Below are 22,002 nucleotides of genomic sequence, written 5' to 3'. Positions count from 1 at the left end.
ATCACAAAAGCCTATGCATGAAGAAATCGAGCGAAAAATTTGCGATTTCTAAACATTCCTTAATTGAGACTCGCAAATTGCGAGTTTCAAATTTTTAAAACTTTCATGCATTGCATTTAAGGAATCGCAAAATGCGATTCCTTAAATGCATCGCAATTTGAGAACTCGCAAATATTTGCGAATTCTCAAATTGCGAGGGCCTTCAACCTTGATGCATCCCAAAAGCTGATTTTGCGATCGCAAACGGCAGATTTTTGCGATTCGCATAGTTTGCGATCGCAAAAAGCTTTGATGCATGGCCATAATTCACACCTCCCATTGACCAGAATAATAAATAAGATGCATTCTGCACTGAACAGTGTATAACTGAGAAGGCAAATGCAGCCTATTTGTATGGAGTGCAATAACTGATGAAACATGGTAACCATGGAATTTATATATGGTTTACCTCCATTCTTAGCAGCATAAAGAAACTGTAACATAAAATATTTTCAAGGATTATTCTTTATGAAGTCATATTTACAAGAAAAGTGAATACTATTATTTGAAGTCTAATTAAAAACGTCCTATTTTTAATTTGTGTACAGTGCATTTGTATTAGAAAGGCACCCTTCAACAAACGTCTTCAAAGACCGCTTCTTATCTATTCATCTTCAAATTTGTCAGTGGGGGCAACTTCTAGTAGAAGCTGGAGATGTAGGGTGGCACTGCTTAGGAACCATGGCCGGAGTTTGTAATGGACGAGTGGGATGTAGAGGATGATGCCGCTTAGAGCGAATAAGAAGACGTAGAGGAACTCAATCTGCGGACTGTCGATGACCGGAGCCAGAATCAGGTAGATTGAAATAATCAGAAAAAGTACTGGAACTATGATAGGAACCTGCAAAAACACAGATGTAAGAAAAAATATATTATATTGATTCGTAGGATTGTATGCCAATATATTGAAAACAATAGTATCGATCTGTGCTTATATTGACTCTTGAAAATTGACTATCAGCATATCCTCACTGTAAGCACACAGGAAAGTATAGATTTTCTATTCTTAATAACACCGCATTTACTTACCTTGAAATATGTCGGCAGTCAACATGGTGGAGTCGATTTAAGTGCTAATCGCTGAACAACTGTATTTTTTTTAAGGTTACCATTGGTATCTTTCAATATGGATAGCTACTTTTTCCTTACACAACACACTCAATGCTGCTCTTTACAGACAGATACGCCATTCGGTTTTCAAGGAGGGATTAGAACATAGGAACGTTGTGGGTCTCCACTGAAGACAATCTAGAGGTAGAGGTCCAATATTAGGTGGTTTAAACATTTGGCTTCAGTATTTCAATGCTTGGCTTTATGTTTCTCTCTATTTCATTTAGAACATTCTACTATTAGTTGGTGAAATAGTAATATAGCCCTATTAATTTGGGCTATGAAGGTTGTTAACAGCTCTCTTGTTCCTTATAGTTATACAACTTGTGTCTTAAACAACTAGGTGGTACATCAAAGGTGAAGTGAGACATACTTGAAACACGTCTAACCAACTGGCAATTGCTTGGGATAGCTTTCCAACCCATTTTTGTTTGCCCACACTGTCACCTCAGTCTGGAACCAGCCATATGCAAATTAGCCTTGACCCTGAACCAATAGGAACTGTCCAGCCCAAATTGCCATCCAGGTCCTGGAACACAAGCAATTCACGACCAGTTGTGCCCTGATTGGTGCTCGTCGGTTGGGTGTAGCTTGATTCCAGTGGCAAAGTGGTACATCAGACTCACAAAAAGTGATGGGTGGAATGTTGGAAATAAGTCTAATCCCAGGCAATCGCTCAGGCAGCATTCCAACCTGTCGTTTTTTTGTCCATGATGACTCCTCAACTTGAACTCAGCCATATGCAAATCAGTCTTGATCCTGCTCCAAAAGAAATAGTCCAGCCCGAACTGCCAGTCTAGGCCCTCCCTGAACCGGAACACAAGCAACCCAGGCCCAATCCTTCAAATTCCAGGAGAAGTGCTAAATCTGTCGGAATTTCTACCTGTGGAATTCCCACCATCATCTGAGTACCATGATGAAGAAAATTACACCAGTGGATGTCCCTTGAATTTAGTAGTTAATTCTGGGAGGGCACACATTACATTTCAGAGAGGTACCCAAGGACCATGCTGGTTGGCTGCAAAGAAATTAAATACAAAAGCAACTTGGGAGAGTGCAGCGAGGCCTGCTGAATCTCGTAGTGTTGAAGCAGTGCTAGGTTGGCCCCTCCCTTGCTACTGGCAGCCTCCAAGGAGAGGGTAGGGGGCCTGACTGGAGTATTTGTGATATTTCTAAAGTGCATTAGACCAACCAGTATCGAAGCGCTATACATGAGGAGGGACAGACAAAGCAGTGGGTCACAACAACAGGCAAATCACCTACACCGTCCCTATCCATTTACTCCGCAAACAACCCGGTTTTAATTTGCTCCCAAAAGCTCAAATGAGAGCTCTGACAAAGTTCAGGAAGAGAATTCTACAACTTGGCAGTCGCTACAGTAAAATCTCATTCACCCCACCTAACTTTCTTGTAGTGTGGAACCGCTACCATATACTGTTCAGCAGATCTCAATGATCTCATGGGAACATATCAATTTAGGGTGGTCTTCAAATAATTCAAACACATAGAATGAAGGGCTTTATGTGTTAAGTACAATGCTTTAAATGACACTTGTTTCTTTATTGGTAGCCAATGCAGGAATTTCAATCCTTCTCTGACTGAGGCATGTTTGGGTACTCCCAAGACGAGGCGAGCTGTGGCATTCTGGATGACTTGGAGCTTATTTAAAGACAATGGATTGATGGTTAAATATAGGTCACTGCACTAGTCTAAACGTGAGGTGATGAGTCTGATGGCCAGTGATGCCCTGAGCTCCTTCGGAAGCAAAGGTAGGATTTTCTTTAAGATCTTGTTCATCCAAAAGCAAGAGCGCATCATTCTTTTCACCTGGGAGTCAAAAGTAAAGGTCTCATTGAACCAAACCCCTAGGTTTTTGGCCATCGTAACAGGAATTGGATGGGTACCACAGTTAGGGGGCCTCCAACGATCAGTCCAAATAGAGCTCTCTGCTCCAAACACCATAACCTCGTTTTTTCCCCCATTCATTTTTAACCAGTTGTCCCCCATCCATCTCCTGGTTTCCTGCATACATACCCTAAACCTGTCCGCTACCTCTTCCCAGTCCGTGATGGAAATACTGATCTGTGTGTCATTCGCATAGGAGGACACCTGGAATCCAAAAGACCATATCAATTTCGCCAAAGGGGCATCACACAGGTTAAAAAAGATAGGGCTTAGGGACGACCCTTGAGGAACTCCACATGGAAGCTGTAAGGGGGCTGCTCTAAATTCGCCATACATAGCTGACAGTAATAGTTCTATTACACAGGAAAGACTCCAACAGCCCAAGAGCTACATCCTTCAGCCCGACCTGTCGCAGCCTTGGTGCCAACAAGGATGGCGATATGGTGTCAAAGGCCAATGACAGGCCAGGTAAAACCAGCATGGCTGCTCTTCCCTAATCAAATTGCATACAGGTATAATCTGTCATAACAATAAGTGCCGATTCGGTTCTATAATGCTACCTTAACACATTCTGTTAAGGGTCCTGAAGTTCATGCTCCAGGAGGTATTTGGCAAGTTCTTGGTTTATATGCATCTCCAAGATTTTCACCGGCGAAGGCAACAGAGAAATCTGACGCAGGTTTCTCAAGTTGGTGGGGTCACCATCCAGCTTCTTCTTTAGAGGGATAACTGCCTTCTTCCATGTCTGAGGGTATGTATCTGTCTCCAGGACCTCAGAGTAAACTTTCTCCATGACCTCTTCCATGAGGTTCAGTACTATTTGCAGGATCCTAGGCATACACAGGTCATCAGGCCAACCTAAAGTTGTGCCTGCCAGCAAGGCCTTGATTTTTGACACCGGAAATGGGGAAAGTGTGGCTAAGCCACTGGGGACAACGTATTCTGATGCTGTACCAACTTCGTCGCAGGGTAGCTGAATTCCAGAATCATACGGACCAATTGAGGAAACTGGAAAATCTACAAAGATCTTCAAGATTTTCTCTTTAAAAAACTACACCCCCTTATTGCAAAATGTTTGGGTGTTCGCCAACCCTTGAGACATCAGGGGTGCCATCAGGGTTCGCACTGTTTAAAGAGTTCTCTTGGGGCGTAATAGCCTATTTTATCCTCTGGGAATTGAATGCAGTTTTTGTTTGTTTAATCTCCCTTTTATATTGAAGGATAAACTCCCTAAGCTTAGTTTTTTCCTCCGGCTCCAAGGCCAGTTTCCATTTCCACTCCTGCCTTCTATACTGCCTTTTGAGCTCATTGAGCTCTTTCGAAAACCATGGGGCAGAGGGTGTCTTCCTCCCTTTTGGGCTGACTTTACTAATGGGTACAATCTCTACTGCTGATCTTATCCAACTGTTAAACATTTCTGCTAAAGAAGCCTGACCCTGAAGGTCCTTCTCTTTAAATTTCTCCAGGGCACTAACAAATTCCCCCACAGCAAATTTACCCCAGTTTTGATGTTCTTAGCAGTGTTTTAGTATGATCAACTGCATGTCCTTCCTGGACAAAAAATGTCACAAGACTATGATTCATTCAGTCTAGCTGCAAGCACTCCTTAAAATTCAAACTCTCTTCATTGCAATAAATCCCATCTAGAATATGTACTGCTTTATGGGTACAACACTTGACTCATCGGGCCATACCAAAGCTAGACATGAAGTCCAAAAAAGTCCTGAAATCCTGATCCTATTCTTCCTCCAAATGAAGGTTAAGAACTCCCAGGATAGTAAGCTTACTAGTAGATATAAAGGGCTCCAGTACTTGATGCCAATTAGAAATACATTGTTTTTATGGACTGCGGGGTTGGTAGATCAACAATCCCGCCAGCCACAGAAAGTTCTTATTCTTAATTTTAAAATATCCTACTTTACACCATTCGGTGGGAGTATTAATAGCTTCTAGCATGCAAATCAGATGATCTCTTAAAATAATCGCAAGGTCTACCCCCTCCAGAGAGTTCTATCCAATCTATCCACCCCATATCCTAGTAGTGTAGCAATCACAAAATGCGGAGCAGATTCCTCCTTGGCCCAGGTCTCTGTAATAAAAAGGTGGTCTAAGCACTCTGTCTCAATGAACTCACTAATCTCCAGGATCTTTTTAATCAGGGAGTGGGCATTCACCAGAATACAGTGGAGGGCTTTCGTGGTCTCTACAATCCCCCCAGCAAGGTCTTCCCCCTTCGGGCTATCAAATGTCCAATTGCAGGAGGTACAGCATCACAAAAGGGGGTGGTAATGGACGAAGCATCTGAACCAATCAAACACCCTGAGGTGTTTGAATCTATCACCGTTCTTTAGCCCACTCTGCCACCCCAGTTCAGACATGGCAATATGCAAATCAGTCTTACCCTGTGCCTCATGGGAACAGTCCAGCCCGAACTGCCAAGCCATGCCTTCCCGGGACCGGAAACAAGTACAGCATCACCATCCCTCCCACCTATAATACAGCTCTGACACTTCCTCACATCTCACCTTAGGCTCTAAGTTAATGAGAGCCTGCCTAGAATAAGACCAGCAAATCTCCCTTGCACTCAAACTGACAGCATCCCTGGCCACTTGTTCCGTTTGTGTGCGGACATGTGCAGATGGGTTTTGCCTTTGGAGCGCCTTCAACATGCCAGCGGCGCGCCCGCTGCATCTGTCCACTGTGCAACCATGCATCAGCGTGCTTAAATTCTTCCGGAATACACATTCAGCGTTAGGGAGTGTCAAAAGCTGGAACACTATCCTTGCCAAGCTTTGCCAAGCAAAGAAGCGCAGTGCCAGAGTAAAAATGGCTGCCACCGCCACTCCCCAAAGCACAATCACCGTTCACGTCTCTAACAGGCGCTTTGCCCCCAACACAATTCTAGTAGCAGCAGATTAAATTGTTAAAAAATGTATTTAAAAGCATAAAACCCAGCAGTGGTAGCCTGCAAAGTAAGCACCTTACCCCCATCTCCTCTCAACCTAGCATCGCGCATCAGCGAGCTTAAATTCTGCTGAAATACACATTCAGCGTAAGAGAGCCTAAAAAACTAGAACGCTTACCAAGCAAAGGAGCGTGGTGGCTGAGTAAAAGATGACGCTGCCACTTCCCAAAGCACAAACACCGATAACACGCTCTAATAGGCCCTTTGCCCCCAACACAATTCTAGTAGCAGCAGACTCAGTTGTTTTAAAAAAGATTTAAAAGTATAAAAAAGTAGCCTGCAAAGTAAGCACCTTTCCGCTATTTCCTGTCAGGTAGGGTAGGGCTGCTGTGGGTCCAATAGTCCATCTCTATATATAGATGGTGGTAGTCTAAAAATCAGTTTCACTTTCTTGCCTGCTTCTCAAATTCACATGTGCATGACCTCTGACCCAAGTACCTGAGAAGAACTGTAGAAACCAGAGCTGACAGAAGGTGTGTGGCCTGACCCCGATTATAAATGGGGCAGTGTTCCAGCGACCTTTTCACAGGTCACTATACATGAAGCCCTGAAGCCTCAGGCTGACCTAGTCTTTTTCAAAATCACTATGGATTCAAAAACTGTATGTGTTTTGTGTTTCCGTTAAATTACCCGATTGGTGAAAGGCACAACTTGTTCACAGGAATCCTGAGCTCGCAAAATAATGCGAATTTCACACGTCCGAAAAACTAAAATGCAAATAAAAAAGCTTCAAACGCCATGTTATGTTATGTTATGTTAAAGTGCATTTTTATAGCGCTCGGCTACTCTAAAAGAGTGTCCCGGCGCTTTCTACAGGCAGCTACAGTGTATAATCAACATAACAAGAAAAACAGAACCCAAAAGAGAAAGAAAAAAAGAAGCCCACCTAAACAGAATGATTAAAAAGCCAAGTCTTCAAATTCTTCCTGAATTGAAGCAAATTGGGAGTGCTACGGAGTGCTAGTGGAAGCGAGTTCCACAGCTGGGAGGCCTTGAGGCTGAAAGAGCGCCCCCCAATGCGGGCCTTCCTCACGCGTGGAACCACAGCAGTGAAAAGAGATTCCGAACGCAATGAGCGAGCAGGGCGATAGAAAGCCAATCTTTTCTTCAAATATCCTGCGCCTGAGCCAAACAGAGCCTTGTGCATCAGCGTCAGGGATTTGAAAACAATCCGCTTCCGGATCGGTAGCCAATGAAGCATCTGCAGCAGCCCAGAAGCCCGTGCTCGTCTATGCAGACCAAAGATTGCCCGGGCTGCAGAGTTCTGTGCCACCTGCAAGCGCTGAACCAGGTAATCCGGAAGGCCTAAGAAAAGGGCATTGGCATAGTCTAGCCTAGATCCGATAAGCGCCTGCACCGTAATCCGTCTGTGCTCCGCAGACAATAAAGGAAGGAACTTGCGGAACATTCTGAGGATGCCGAAACAGGTGCCGGACAGGTCAAGGACGTGCGCTCTCAAAGAGAGTTTGTTATCAAGCTTAACACCCAGGTTCTTGGCAACCAAGGAGGATTGTGCCGGAGGACACATGGCGGCCGGCCACCACTGCCGCCACTCGGGATCAAAAGCACAGCCGAAGAATAGAACCTCCGACTTACTGGAGTTGGCCTTCAGACTATTCCACTGGAACCAGCCGAAGACCCTGTCCAGGCAGTCCCGAATTCTCTCCCCATCAAATGTCTGGTCTTTTCCACAAGTGAAGAGGAGTTGCGTGTCGTCGGCGTAGGACACGATCTGGGCTCCGTAAGCCTCAACCGCAGCCACCAGGGGGGACATAAAGATGTTGAACAATGTCGGGCTCAACACAGAACCCTGTGGAACCCCAACTCCCAATGGCGGCATCTCGGCGGAGCTCTGGGAAACCCAGACCGTCTGGCGGCGGCCCTCCAGAAAAGATGTAAACCATCTGAGCACCGTCCCCCTTAGACCGATGTCGTGGAGCCTGGCGAGAAGCGCCTCATGGGGGACGGTGTCGAAAGCCGCCGACAGGTCCAACATGACTAGCATGGCCTTGCCACCCACATCCAAGGTCTCCCTGATGATCTCAGAGACCTCCACCAACGCCGTTTCCGTACTAAAATTCGGACGGAAACCGGATTGGGATGGATGGAGCAGATTGTTGGACTCTAAGAAGTTCGACAAGACGCCATGAACATGTTTCTCAGTGATCTTCGCCAAAGCCGGGAGAAGTGAAATTGGCCTATAATTGGCCAAGACCTCGGCATCAAGACCAGGCTTTTTCAGGAGGGGGATCACCATCGCCCTTTTCCAGGTGCGTGGGACACTCCCCTCCCTCAAGGAGGCATTGAGGATCGGGTTGACCAGGGGATTCACCACTGCCGCCATCCCAGCCAAAAATTTGGCGGGGCAGGGGTCAAGTGGGGAGCCAGATTTAAGACTGGCTAACAGCGTCCGGGACATGTCACTGGAGACAGGTGGAAAGTCCTCCAGGATAGCCATAGGCATGGCCGATGTTCCAAGTCCTGCCCCGAGATCACAGCAACCCTCCCCCGCGCTCTCCGAGAAGGAGGCCTGAATTGCCTTAATCTTGTCGGTGAAAAAGGTGGCAAGATCACGCGCCCACGCATCAGGTGATACAGGCGGGGGTGAATAAGAAGTGGGAGACGTGAACTCCTTCACAATCGTGAAGATCTCCTTACAGGAGTTCGCCGACGCCTCAATCCTCCTGGCAAGATATTCCCGCTTGGCACCGAGAATATCACGGTGATAAGCCTTGACCGCCGACCTATAGACGAGTTTAGCCTCCCCATCGTATTGATGGCGCCAGGCCCGCTAAGCGACCTTGCATTGGCTGCGAGCCATGCGTAGCGCCTCTGTAAACCATGGCGCAGATTGCCGTATCGCCGTGGACCGGGGGGTTGCCCTAGGGGCAAGATCATCTAACCTCTCAGTCAGCCATCGCTGCAGGGCCTCCGTGTCTCTTTCCGGATCCCCCGAGAGAGGACAGGGATGTTCCGTGAGTGCCTGCTCCAACATAGCAGGCGTCACTCTGTGTAACGCTCTCGAGGCCGATCTGGGCACCGTGGGGGCGCAGGTGTCGGAGCGCCCATTCTCCAACACAGAAAACCCAATCAGCCTATGATCCGACCAGAGCACAGGCCACGTTTCAATGTCAACAATTGGGACAGAGGAGAACACTTGATCAAGGGTGTGCCCTTTCTCATGCGTAGGCCCCGACACAAACGGTGCCAGGCCAAGCGGAGATGTAATATCCAGCAATTTAGCCCCATCCGGGTCGTCCGTGACATCAAGATGAAAATTGAAATCGCCTGCCAGCAAACAATGCTGTGCAGACAGCGCCAGCTCCGAAATGGCTGTCTGTAGGTCCTCCCAGAAGAAGCCCACTGGACCAGGAGGCCTATAGACCAGCAGACCCTTAAGCGCTTGGCCTGGAGACAGTCTTAGCGTAAAACCAAGGGATTCAGAGCCCTCAATGGAGTTCACGGGAAGAACTGAGCAAGAAATGTTCTTCCTCACCACCACAGCGACTCCGCCCCCCCTGCCCTTAACTCTGTCTTGGCGAAAAATGTTATAGGTAGGAGGGATCGCAGTGAAGATATCCGGATTGGACGCCTCTCCCAACCAAGTTTCGGTCAGGAGTAGTATCCTAGTAGTATCCTAAAGGCTTATGTGTCACAGCTTTCACGGCACCACTGCCAGATTCAAAGCGTGCACCTTAAAGTGCAACCGAACCTGCTACCACTGACATTAGGTGTTCATTGTAGCTGTTGAATTAGTTTCATTTTATGATCTGTTCCTGACAAGTTTGTCAGAGCTATGCACATATATATATATGCATGCATGCACACACATCCCATGTCATTCGTACAACTCAACTACTTTCTTTTTGGCCAGCATCACAGTGCATTCTGATAAGTTTGTGTTTACCTTCCTAAAAATGGGTTTTAATATCCCCTACTTACCGGACCATCACAGGAAAACGCTTGTGCAGGCTCTTGTCATCAGCAGGGTGGATTACTGTAACGGTTTGCTCCTTGGAGCAAACGAGGGACAACTTAACAAACTACAGGTAATCCAAAATACAGCAGCAAGGATTGTCCTGAACGCTCCACCGAGGACTCCCTCCTGTCCCCTGCTGATTAGACTCCACTGGCTCCCAGTGAGGAAACGAGTCCAGTTTAAAACCCTATGCACCATCCACAAGAGTATGATAGGGGAAGGCCCTAAATATCTGACTGAAATCTTCCAGCCCTATATCCCCGGGCGTTCTCTACGCTCCAGTAACCAGCAGTTACCGCAGGTACCTAGAGTAAAGAAGACCAGACAAGGTGGCTGTGCGCTGGCCCATGCTGGACCAGTAGTCTGGAATTCTTTGCCCCCCGAACTAAGACCACTTACCAGTCACCTGATCTTTCGGAAAACCTTGAAAACATACCTGTATCCCAGTAATTAATGCCTCTCTTGCCTGCGTACCACCATCGTAACATACCTATCCAGAACACTCCCTTTGCAGCAACAGCGCGGAGATACCCCTTTGGGGGTCTATTCAGGCGCTTTACAAGAACATAAAATAAAAATAAAATATTTGCAAAATGGTTTTGAAGTAAAAGACGGGACTGGCTGAAGATGTCCAGTTTGACATGCTGCCACTTGGAAGCCGTGCACACCTATCTCTTCACGCTGCTTACACAGTTCCTATTTTTGCCAATAGTTTTGTGCTGCAACTGTGGTATTCTACTTGTGTTGGCAAGACCTGCTTGCACGGCTGTGGCCCATACTACATGTCTCCTGTAAGGGCAGCTTTTTGCTACCTTGCACAGCACCTGCTCATGCTGGGTCTGTTTAGGTCGATCATTCAAGACCTCTTGTATATACTTTAGTATATACTTATATGTGTATGTACTTTGTGAACTCTGGAGATCAGCCCTAGGACTTGTCTGCTTCCGTTTAGGGACTTTTTTTGTTCAACTGCCTCTATTTACCTCTTGTATATACTTTAGTATATACTTATATGTGTATGTACTTTGTGGGCTCTGGAGATCAGCCCTAGGACTTGTCTGCTTCCGCTTAGGGACTTTTTTTCTGTTCAACTGCCTCTATTTAACTGTCTTGATAGAAAACGACCAGCGGAGGTCAGTAAAATACCAGAATTGCTTTTTGCTGAGGGACTTTATTTTTCTTATTTTTCTGGCAACTGCCTCTATTTAACTTTCTTGATAGTAAACGACCAGTAGAGGTCAGTAAAATACCAGAATCACTTTAGCATTCTCTAGATTCTTGTCCATAGAAATTTTCTTCAACAAGCACCTGTAGACAATAATATTTTTGTCAAATCTTGCAATTTCAGATATATGACCACAGAAGGCCCTGCTTTTATATTAAAAACAGGGCTTTGGACTATACCATTTTCCGCTGAAAGGCAATATTTCCCTCCATGTGTTCCCATACCTGGCGTGTCATGCAGTTTGGTACTCACTTTCCCTCCATGTTAAAGAACAGTAGATGTTTCCGCACCCAGACTAATGTGCTGCATAGCTAAATACAAATAAGGTCCCAAAGGCGAGTCCGATTGCATTGCAAATGCTTGTTTTGGGAAGGCTTGCACTGCTGATTAATATAATGCACGTGTTTTTTGCGAGTGATGTTCACAGCTGCTGAATGTGTTTTGCATTAGAGAATCTTGCAGTGCACCTCTGTGTGATGTCCCTGTCTCATCTGAAGGAAGCTTGCACTGACGCTGCTTGCACTGTAAGTGGTCTCTGTTTGAGGGAATCTTGTATATCCTGCCCATAATGTGCTTGCTTTGTATTTGGAGCTTACTGCTTCTGTCTGGGTAACTAAAACAGCCCCTGCCTGGTCTATCTATACCTCTTCTTTGAGAGAGAATATTGCTTTGTTGATACTAGAACCGGTACCAAGACGTATTGGTCCACTGCAAATTTTATTGACAGTAGCACTATCTTTAACATCAATTCACCAAAATGCCTGGGGTAGAAGAAGTGACTTTGCACACCATTTAACCTTTACTTTCACTCACACACACGCTTACACATACACCCACATTCCCACATACACACACACACGCTCCTCACATCAACAAACCCACAAGCATGCGCGCAACATACCTTAAAAATCATTTTTTACTTGCCTCAGCTGCCAGAGAGGGTTATATTCCAGTGAATTATAATCCATTCTTTATTACACTAATAGGGAATAATAAAATATTACTCCCTATTAGTGTAATACTAAATTGACAGAAAACAAGAAAAGTGGAGCCTCAGACGAAGTCCATAAGGAGGAGCTTCCCTTGTATTTCTGGCACTGATTTTGCCACCTCTGAGGGCAGGGATCGCAAGGACAGTGCAGGGGTCGCAAAGGGCAATCCAGGAGTCACACCTGTGACCCCCGGCATAACCTCTAAATGACGTCCATGAGCATAAAGGCAGCACTTCTTTTCACAGACATCTTTGATGTGCCCATAGCATATGTCTGTGCACTGGGATCTCTTATAATCAGGAATTTCTCATTTGTGATAAGTGCTTCAGCCGCAGCCCGTGCAGGTAGGAGCAGTAGGGAGGTGGGATTTCGACAGATGATGACAGGGGGAAATTAAATAAATAATTACATTTCCATCGTTGACGTTTTGTCCAAATCTCCCCAACTCAGCTCCACCGCCCCACTGGTCTACCTGCATGGGCCACGGATGATGTGCTTCAAATCCCATCAGACTAAGGAGCCGGTTTCCATCCCTGTCAGATAGAGATAATATGTATTATCAATAAGGACTAGCCGTTAGTGAAGTGGCTCAGAGTTTGTATGTTTAGGGGGTAAACCATTAGGTTTGATCATGAAACCCTCACCCACCAACCTAGTTGGTGGCATGCTTCATCATCGGGCCCACCCAGTGACACCGAGTGTGTCCCGGGTGTGCTTCAATGCCTGATTACAGCGGGGCAGGTATATTTCTGAGTGTGCAGTGTGGTGATGTGAAGGTGAAAGTTAAAAGCTATACAGTGGTCCCAGAACCCGAGGGTAATCAGTACTTTAATAACTGGGCACCTGTTAGCATTAAAAAGGCTAGTGGATGTATAGAAGTATGGATTAAGACCTCCTGCATCCAGGTGTGGTCTACATGTTTCCAGACAGCCTTTTCTGTTAAAAATGGCTTTCCTCAGGTTCAATAAATAGGTAATAGTGCAGTCTTAATTTAAGTGAAAGTGTGGTATGTAAAAATGTGAAGCACTCGCTAAGGTGCTATATATGTATGAGGGGGATTCCCTCTATGCACATTACTGGACATACAACATAGATGACATAACAAACATACAAGGTAGAGTCTTAGCACGATAGCTTAAGGTCACAGAGCAGTACAATTGCCGGTTTATAAAGTGCTGTGTTGACTCTAAAAATGCGATTCAGAAAAGGGGGTGGTGATGAAGACGGCTGTAATGCCAGAAACCGGTCCCCGGGAGCTTGTTTCCTTCCCAGTGTAAGAATTGGCTTTTGTAGTTTGGTTTGCCCTGTTCCCATCATGCACTGGGACAGGAACAGACTAATTTGCATACAGCCAGGTTCTGAAACTGGGATGGTGCAGTGAGCTAAAAAACGGTGTTGGATCTAGCCCTGATCTCTTGACTGGGTGAGAGCTTTCTGCTTAATTCAGAGACTCTGTCCCTCACCACCCCTTGTTGTAAATTTTTTTGTCCACCCTAAGCGTGGAAGGGTATTCTCAGATGTGAGACCCTTGCTCATTGCACCATCAGGATTCAAGCAAACCGGGCCGAAGACGGCTGTAATGCCAGAAACCGCCCCCCGGGAGCTTGTTTCCTTCCCAGTGTAAGAATTGGCTTTTGTAGTTTGGTTTGCCCTGTTCCCATCATGCACTGGGACAGGAACAGACTAATTTGCATACAGCCAGGTTCTGAAACTGGGATGGTGCAGTGAGCTAAAAAACGGTGTTGGATCTAGCCCTGATCTCTTGACTGGGTGAGAGCTTTCTGCTTAATTCAGAGACTCTGTCCCTCACCACCCCTTGTTGTAAATATGACTCTAAAAATGCGGCAAATTGTGTAACCATATGGGTGGTATGGTTAGGGTGAGGACTCGCTTGATATGCGTGGGTTCTTGTGGTGGGCTAAACTGCGATAAACGGCAGATAGAGATAATCAACATAGTATCCCTTTACTCCCTTCAGCTCTCCAAAGAGACATACCATACCTTCTTAAGGTGTATAAATAAATAAATAAGAAATACAAGTTTATATAGTTGCTAGTTGTATCCCTTTGCACCTTTTTGTGTGTTTGGCTGCAAGTTATCTAGGTGTTCTCAATTATCCTGGGTTAAGCACCTTCTCTTCTCAACTTGAGCTGTAAGTAGTCCTCTTCTAGAACAGGTACCCGGATTTAAAACAAAGGATGTGAACATTGCAGGCTCTTTTAAGGTCAGGTTATGGGTCTCCACTGTTTCCATTTTCTCTTAGTGCTCTGGAGTTTGGTATGTCCATAAAAACCCAGAGAGTACCTGAACCTACAGAAAGATGTGTTACTGTGAATTTATGAAACCACTCAGGGCCAAGCAAGGTGCTCTTGCATGGCTTCATAAATCGCATTTTGGAATTCCATCATGCATGCACCACATTTTGTGGAGAAAAGCGTAAGACAACCCCACTCATAAATATGCACCCAAATCCGTATCTACAGAAGAAATGTGGCATCTTCAAAAAACTGTGTAAGAAATGGTAAAACGTATTCAGCCTGTGAATACAATGAACCCAGTCAACTTGGTACTGAGTGACAAAACATCTGAGATATGTTCAATGATTTGACTTACTCTTTCTATCAGTCTGAGGATGGAAGTTAGTTTTAATATCCAGCAAGATCAGAATGGCTGTCCAGAATCTAGATGCGAATTTACAGCCTCAATCCAAAATTATTGTGGCCCAATGACCATGTAATCAAACTATTTCCTTCATGAAATACTCTGCCAGTTACTTTGAGGCTGGAAGTGTAGGATGTAGGGTCTCTTCATGACCTACAATTTATGGGGACATCTAGGGAAATGAAAAATGTATATTTAGTATTGCCAGCCAATTAGTGTGTCGGCAATGGATTATAATAAATATTTAATTTAGCTGGGAGAGATACCGGATTGTCCAATTGCTAGAGTATTAGTGCTGTGAGTGAGGAACCATGTGCAGGTGAATTTAAAATTTTACTCTCTAGGAAACCCGGCCGGGTTCTGTTTGGAAAAAGACAAAATCATATGGACTGTACTAAGGGGCAAAACAAAACAATAGGGAAAAAGGCAAGCAGTAGTTATGGTTGGACATATTTCTTTGTCACTTACCCCTATACAGCATGTGAATTTCAGCAACCCTACATCCTTATTAGGGTCGAAACACCGTTGTTAACTAATAAAAGCGAACTGCTGCAACTGGCATTCAATGACTATATAGATGTTATGTATTGTGAAAAAAGAATGTTCGCCTCTTCTCCATTCTATTATTAAGCACATATATCCAAACAATGTCTAGCTGTGTGTCTTTGCCTCAGCAATGAAACAGATGCAGGTAAGAAATAATCCAAACAATATCTGGCTAGTTGCTGGGGCTCAGACACACCCCTCCTACCTCTCATGGTGCTTGTGATGGAGCTGATAATCTTTGTGATATTAAGGTACTATATACCCGTGTCGTAGCAAGGAGCTAGATGCTGTTTGGATTTTTTTTAGAGGAAATATATAAAGAATCTGGCACTTTGCTTCAGACAGACACAGAGCTCCTTCCTATTGTAATGCTTCTCATGGACAGAGAAGCGTTGGGAGATGGAGGAGCTCTGTAAAATGAACCACAAAGTGGCGATTGGGGAAGGGGAGGAACTAAGAACAGTTCTAATTCTGCTCTTTCCAATCTCCTCCTCTAAGATTACCTTCTTTTGATGTGGTGGGAGGGATGGTGGAGCGGAGGGTTAGATTAGCTTGACTGCTCCTCTCTCCAGGTCTTTAACCTCCCTCCCTACCCCCAGAAAAAGTGGTTTGAGTTGGTGGGCATGGGGGAAGCTGGGGGCACTGATAGCTACCTTTAGGCCTACCCATAGCCTCAAGCACCAGCTCAGTCCTCAGAAGGCCCTGCCAGAGCCTAGTGAATCCTTCACAGGTCCTTCCAATGTGTACATGATGTCACACTTGATGCTACAAGCATATCAATGAGGCAAACTATAAGTGTACACCAGACTATCCTATTTATAAGTATGCTCGTTTCCAGATAGGATCAAATAATGATATACTCTCTCCCACAACCCCCACCAGCCCCAGCGGTTTGTTCCCTTTTGGAGCGACAACAAATATTTAGAAAACAGGTGCCAGGAGGGGGTCATGTTAAAAAGTGACCTACATTTCTATTTAATAATGCTATGAGAGTTTCAATATGGATGCAAGCACATAGTTCAATTCAGGATATTTGTGCTTGTATTGGCTCAGTATTGGCTGAGAGAGCAGTGTATGCTGCAGGTTAGAATACGATATCTGATGTTACAGCTCTCTGGATGGGTGAGTACTGGAAAAGTGGTCAATCCGTCTTTCCCTCACACATACCTCTACCTTTGGACAGAATAACTACTCTCCTGCGAGAAGCAGCGAAGCAGTTAACCTAATTGTCTTCTGGTAGTCTTTCTTTACATAGAAATCCTTCAGTATGTACATATGTGGCCCTGCATTGGTACTAATTAACAGCTCGTTACACATTACATGTAACATCGATCTTGTCATTGGAGTCATGTAATAAAAGTACATTCTTTGCCAAATTCATACAATGCCTCGAAGAGGAGCCAACTGACTCGAAACAATGGTTAGGCCAAGTGAAGCGCTACCTCTTTACATTTCCTTCCCCTTCCCCTTAGTATAAACACTGTAAATATTCAAGGCTGCAGGTTCTAGCCCAGAATTTGCGTGGCTTAATGGGACTCTTGTGTGATGTTTTATGAAGCAATTTAATACAGACAGAAATAATGATTAACTTTAGCGGGACTCTTTGATAGTCTACCACATTGTGGCGCTGTCTTATTATTTTTTAAATGAGCACATCAACAGAGTACTTAAAACTTAATGCATTAAACATAAAATATTCTCAGCATATTCAGGCCATTTTACAATTTTTGATTACTTGGAATAGTCCAAATGGTCACATTTGTAGAATTGTGATGGTTAGAGGGTAGCACTGTGTTGGAAATAGCCTATTTTTGCAGGGTCACCCAAAACCTTTTGCCTTCCTCCCCCACTTTTCTGAGCTTGTTTGTGCTGGTATTAGTACTCTGCACACTTTACCACTGCTAACCAGTACTAAACTGCTAGTGCTCTCTCCTCTAAACATGGTAATATTGGCTTGTACCCAATTGGCATATTTAATTTATTTATAAGTTCCTAGTAAAGGGCCTGTAAATGAAATGCTACCAATGCGCCTGCAGCACTGCTTGTGCCACCCACTTAAATAGCCCTCTAACCATGTGTCAGGCCTGCCAATGCAAAGCCTGTGTGTTTAGCTTACACTACCATTTCGACCGGGCAAAATACATCTTTTGCCCTGCCCAAACCTTTCCTTTTTATATATATGTCACCCCTAAGGTAGGCCCTGGACAACCCAGAGGGAAGGGTAATATGCATGTAAATGGCAGCACATGTATGTTTAAAGTTTTGCATGTCCTTGTAAGGAAAAACACCTACTTTTGTTTTTCACTACAACTGGGCTTATAGCCCCCATATGATAGCATTGGGATTACCTTTTTACCTTTTATAAGAGTAATTTCCAAATGGGAAGATATGACTTATCCAAGTTTGGTGTCTTTTCAATCCTGATTTTAAACCCTAACTTCTTGTAAAGTCAGATTATAAATTGGAATTCTGAAAATGCCCCTTTTAGAAAGTAGCACTTTTCTTACTTTAGCCATTTGGTGCCTGCTGTCAGTCTCTGGTCACATGTCTGGGGTGGGTGACAGTCAGGTTGTGTCTATTTCCCCTAGATAGTCACACACAATGGGAGCATAGATGTGACTTAATGGGCCATCCTGTGAGAATGTGAGGAAGGAGCTGGACCCACCCTCACTTACACCTGAATAGGTTGTGCCCTTTCCCCACACAAAGAGCTGCATGCTCCCTTTAGTGAGCCTGGAATGAGGGCAGGAAGGGCAGGACCTCTGTGCACTTCAAAGGCCTGTCTTTGAAGTCTTACCCACTTCAAAGGCCTATCTGAGCCAGCCCTGCCACAGGGTGGCACTCAACTGGATCCTTTGAAGTGGGCCTAAGGTGTTTGCTCCAGCGGAACTGACACATCCTTTGTCGAACAGACGCGTTGATGCATGGATTAGAATGGGTGCATCGCCACTGCTGAGTGCCTCGACACCGATGTATCGCTGCTGCTGTGTGGATCGGACTCGACTCATTGCCTTCAGAACTGCCGCTGTGTGGTGCTCTTGACACTGCAAAGGCCTTGCATCTCTGTCGACAGAAGACTCAACGATAATGCCAAAACTCAGTATTGCAGCATCCCTGCTCATCTGAGCCAACACATCTCTTCAATTGCACAATGCATCTTAAACACCAGTCTTTGCATCGTAAGCCCCGCCAACCGAATCCTCAAGATCAATGCATCAGGATCTTGCACCACAGCGTTACCTCATCTTGGAACTGGCACAGAATCTCTGCTGCATGACGCATCCTTAACTCGAACCCACACACTGCCTCACAACCTCGGATTACTTTTTTTTAGTGGGCATAATTGGGTCCCTTTATCTGGCCCGCACTCCATCGGGTTGCCTGAACTTTGGTTTTGTCCCAGTCCGGCGTGATCAGATATCCTATTAGCACTTTATGCTTGTTAGTGTTATTTTCACTCAAAATATTTAAAAATAAGTATCTCAAGTTCAACTTATGGGATTTTTGTCATTTTGGTATTGTTTTATTTATTAAAGTCAAAATAATTTTCCAACTTTGTGTGGTATCTTTTTTTGAGGTGTTTTCGCTGTTTTACTGTTTGAAGTGTTGCCAAAATATTTCACACACTGCCTCTGAGTTAAGCCTTACTGCTTTGTGCCAAGCTACTAGAGAGTGAGCAAAAGGTTAATTTAGAGTTTGCCTGAAATATACCCTGACTAGCATTGTGGTTGCTATTTGACTAAAGTTTACACCCCAGTCAACCAACAACCCATTTTCTAACATTGGTGATCACTGGTGAGATGCAGACTTGTGTTTGTGCAGTGCCATAGATTAACTTGGAGTTAACTATCAATCCACATCTAAGGCCAAATTAAAATTTAAAATTCTCCCTAATGAGAATTTTTTATTTTTCTCTAAAATCATGTCTCTTGCTGCTGGGTGTACAACTGGAAGCATGGAATTTGAGCAGGCCAACCTGGAAAACTATACAGTGGCCCAGTTTAGAGACTTTTGCAAGGATATTGGTCTCTTTGCCAATAGTGCCACCAAGAAGGTTGAGTTATAAAAGGTGCTGAGGGCCAGGGCAGAAGCTCACTCCAAAGAGGAGGATCACACAGATGAGTATGATGGGTTGGGGGAGCATGGGAATGATCCTTCTGGGAAACCACCTGCAGTGGCTTCAGGTCAAATCCCAGAAGTGGAGCTCCCTGTCAAGGCAGGGAGCAGTGTCTCTTTACTTGGTCTACTCCCAGAGGAACTAGTGGAGAGGAGAGAGGAGAAAGAATTCAAACTACCGCTGGCCAAATTACCAAAGGAGGAAAGGAAGTTGACAGTGGAGAAGAAGACTGAAAGGACCATGGAAAAGAAAAAGTTGTTGTTGGCTCGCGAGAGGAGCGTAAAAGAACTGGATATCAAGGCCAGACAGGTGGATTCCAGCGCTGATGGTGGCAGCATACCCGCAGGACCTGAACGTGAGAAAAAGGTTTGCATAACTTAGAATGTGGTGCTCAGTTATGTGGTAGGAGATGACATTGTCAAATGGTTTTCCGCTTACGAAGTTGCACTGAAGGTTCACAGGGTTCTGGAGGAGCACTGGGGGCAGGGAGGTGGTTGTGGAAGTACATGCCTACTCTGGGAAGGAACACAGCTCTTACAATAGACCTCCGATTAAGGTATTTTTGTTTAGTGGGCCTAATTGAGTCCCTCTATCCCGCCCCTACTCCATCACGGTCTACCTGAACTTTTTGTTTTGTCCCGGTCCTGGTCCTGCATGACCAGATATCCAATTTTAGCTCTTAGTGCTATTTTCACTTAACACCTTTACAAATCAGTACCTCAAGTCCTACTTATTGGATTTGTGATGTTTTAGACTTGTTTTATTTGTTAAAGTAATAATTATTTTTCCACCTTGGTGTGGCATCTTTCTGTGTGGTGTTTGTACTGTTGTACTGCTTGAAGTGTGGAACAAATACTTTACATACTATCTTTAAGTTAAACCTGACTGCTCTGTGTCAAGCTACGAGAGGGTGAGTAAAAGTTTTATTTAGGGTTTGTCTGACACTTACCCAGACTAGGATTGTGGTTGCTGTCTGACTAAGGTGTACACTTCAGTCAACCAACAACCCGATTTCTAACACACTGTTATTGGCACTTGGCAGCATTGACAGAGGTAGTGGGTGGCGCAAGCTTCAGTGGCCTCTGAGAAGTTGGCCTGATATGCTGTCCAATAATTGAAGTGGGCACCCTGTAACAGTCCAAACAACCCTTATTGATGATTAGGTTAAAGACAACCTTTTTTTTTTTTAAATTTGTTTTTATTGCAGAATTAGAAACCACAGAATACAATGGCTCAACCAGCCCACTCATGATGTCCCCCCCCGGTCCATCAATAAGACATACACCATACACAGCCATTCAGCCCGCATCCCGGAGGCCGGGTGGCATAGTACCTTAAATAGCAGGAAGGCATCACGGTGAGTGTCCCTTAGGGACCATGGTCGAAAGAACGTTTTTCGTATCTGCATTTTACCCCCCCACCTGCAACAAATAACAGCGTCAGCCATCCCACGTGTGCAGGTCAATACTATTAGCCGCTTCTAGACCCGTCCCGCGCTCTGTGGGGCCCACCATGCCTGACCCGCTCCCCTCTGCCACCTCCCGCTCATCCCTACGCCCCACTGGCCCTACTCAGCTCGAAGTCACTATCGCGGTCAACCAATCCCCTGACTTCCGACCCCCCCCTGAACTCCCCCTAACAACCCCCCAATGTCCCCTTCCCGGCAACTGCTAATGGTGTGTGTCCTGTATATAAGTGTAGTATGGATCTCCGCTACAGTGTCAATGACATCTCTGAGTTGGAAAGCCTCACGGTGTCCACAGGTCCCATCCACTCAATCCTCGTCTTCCACTAACGAGTCACGCAAGGCTTGCACCACCAATTCCCACGCACGCGCTGCATCCAAGGCCTTCTCATTACCAAGCTTGACAGCCTGCTTCATTCTGAACACACTCTCACAGTCAGACCACCGCAACAATTCATTCTTCCACCTCCGCCCCTGGACTTCCAATGCCATGTGATCTCTCTTTGTGCCAGTATCAAACCCAGGTCAATAAATTTGCTCGTCACCTTAGTGTGTTTGGTGTGCGGGAACCAGAGCAACAGACACGCTGCCATGTCGAAGTCTACTTCCCTGTCGGTCACGTCGTTTAGGAGGTCCCCCACCTCTGCCCAATAGGCCTCCAAAGGTGAACAACCCCAAAACAAATGGTCCATGTCCGCCTCCGGAGACGAACATCTCAGGCACCGCGCGTCCTGCACCTGGAAGTACCGCCGTATTTTTTCCGGGGTCAGATAGGCCCTATGTAGCACAAAGAAATGCACCTGTTGGAAACGCGCATTCCTCGTGCCTTTCCATGTGCGCCGTAGAATATGGCTCCATACCGTGTCCGGAATAGGCCTGCCCACACTCTCCTCCCATTTAACTTTGAGCCCCTGGAGCGGTTCCAGTCCCTCGTGCAACATCCTGTTATGGAGGCAGGTCACAGCCTTAAAGGTGCCCGCTGCCATCACCACGTATTG

General features: G+C 45.4%; 1 protein-coding gene across 2 annotated transcripts in view; it reads right to left on the bottom strand.

Annotated features, from left to right (window-relative positions):
• Positions 1-492: 492 nt before the first annotated feature.
• LOC147707089 (b(0,+)-type amino acid transporter 1-like) overlaps positions 493-22,002 on the bottom strand; it is a 478,142-nt gene continuing 456,632 nt past the window's right edge. For both annotated transcript variants that reach the window (XM_086926281.1, XM_086926280.1), the window contains exon 6: positions 493-880. In XM_086926281.1, coding sequence (XP_086782407.1) covers positions 644-880 — 237 coding nt within the window. In that variant the 3' untranslated portion in view covers positions 493-643. The remainder of the gene's footprint in view (positions 881-22,002) is intronic.

Source organism: Lissotriton vulgaris, chromosome 6 (genome assembly GCF_964263255.1).
Source record: "Lissotriton vulgaris chromosome 6, aLisVul1.2, whole genome shotgun sequence".
Lineage (NCBI taxonomy): Eukaryota > Metazoa > Chordata > Amphibia > Caudata > Salamandridae > Lissotriton > Lissotriton vulgaris.
This window is presented reverse-complemented; position numbering and strand designations above follow the sequence as displayed.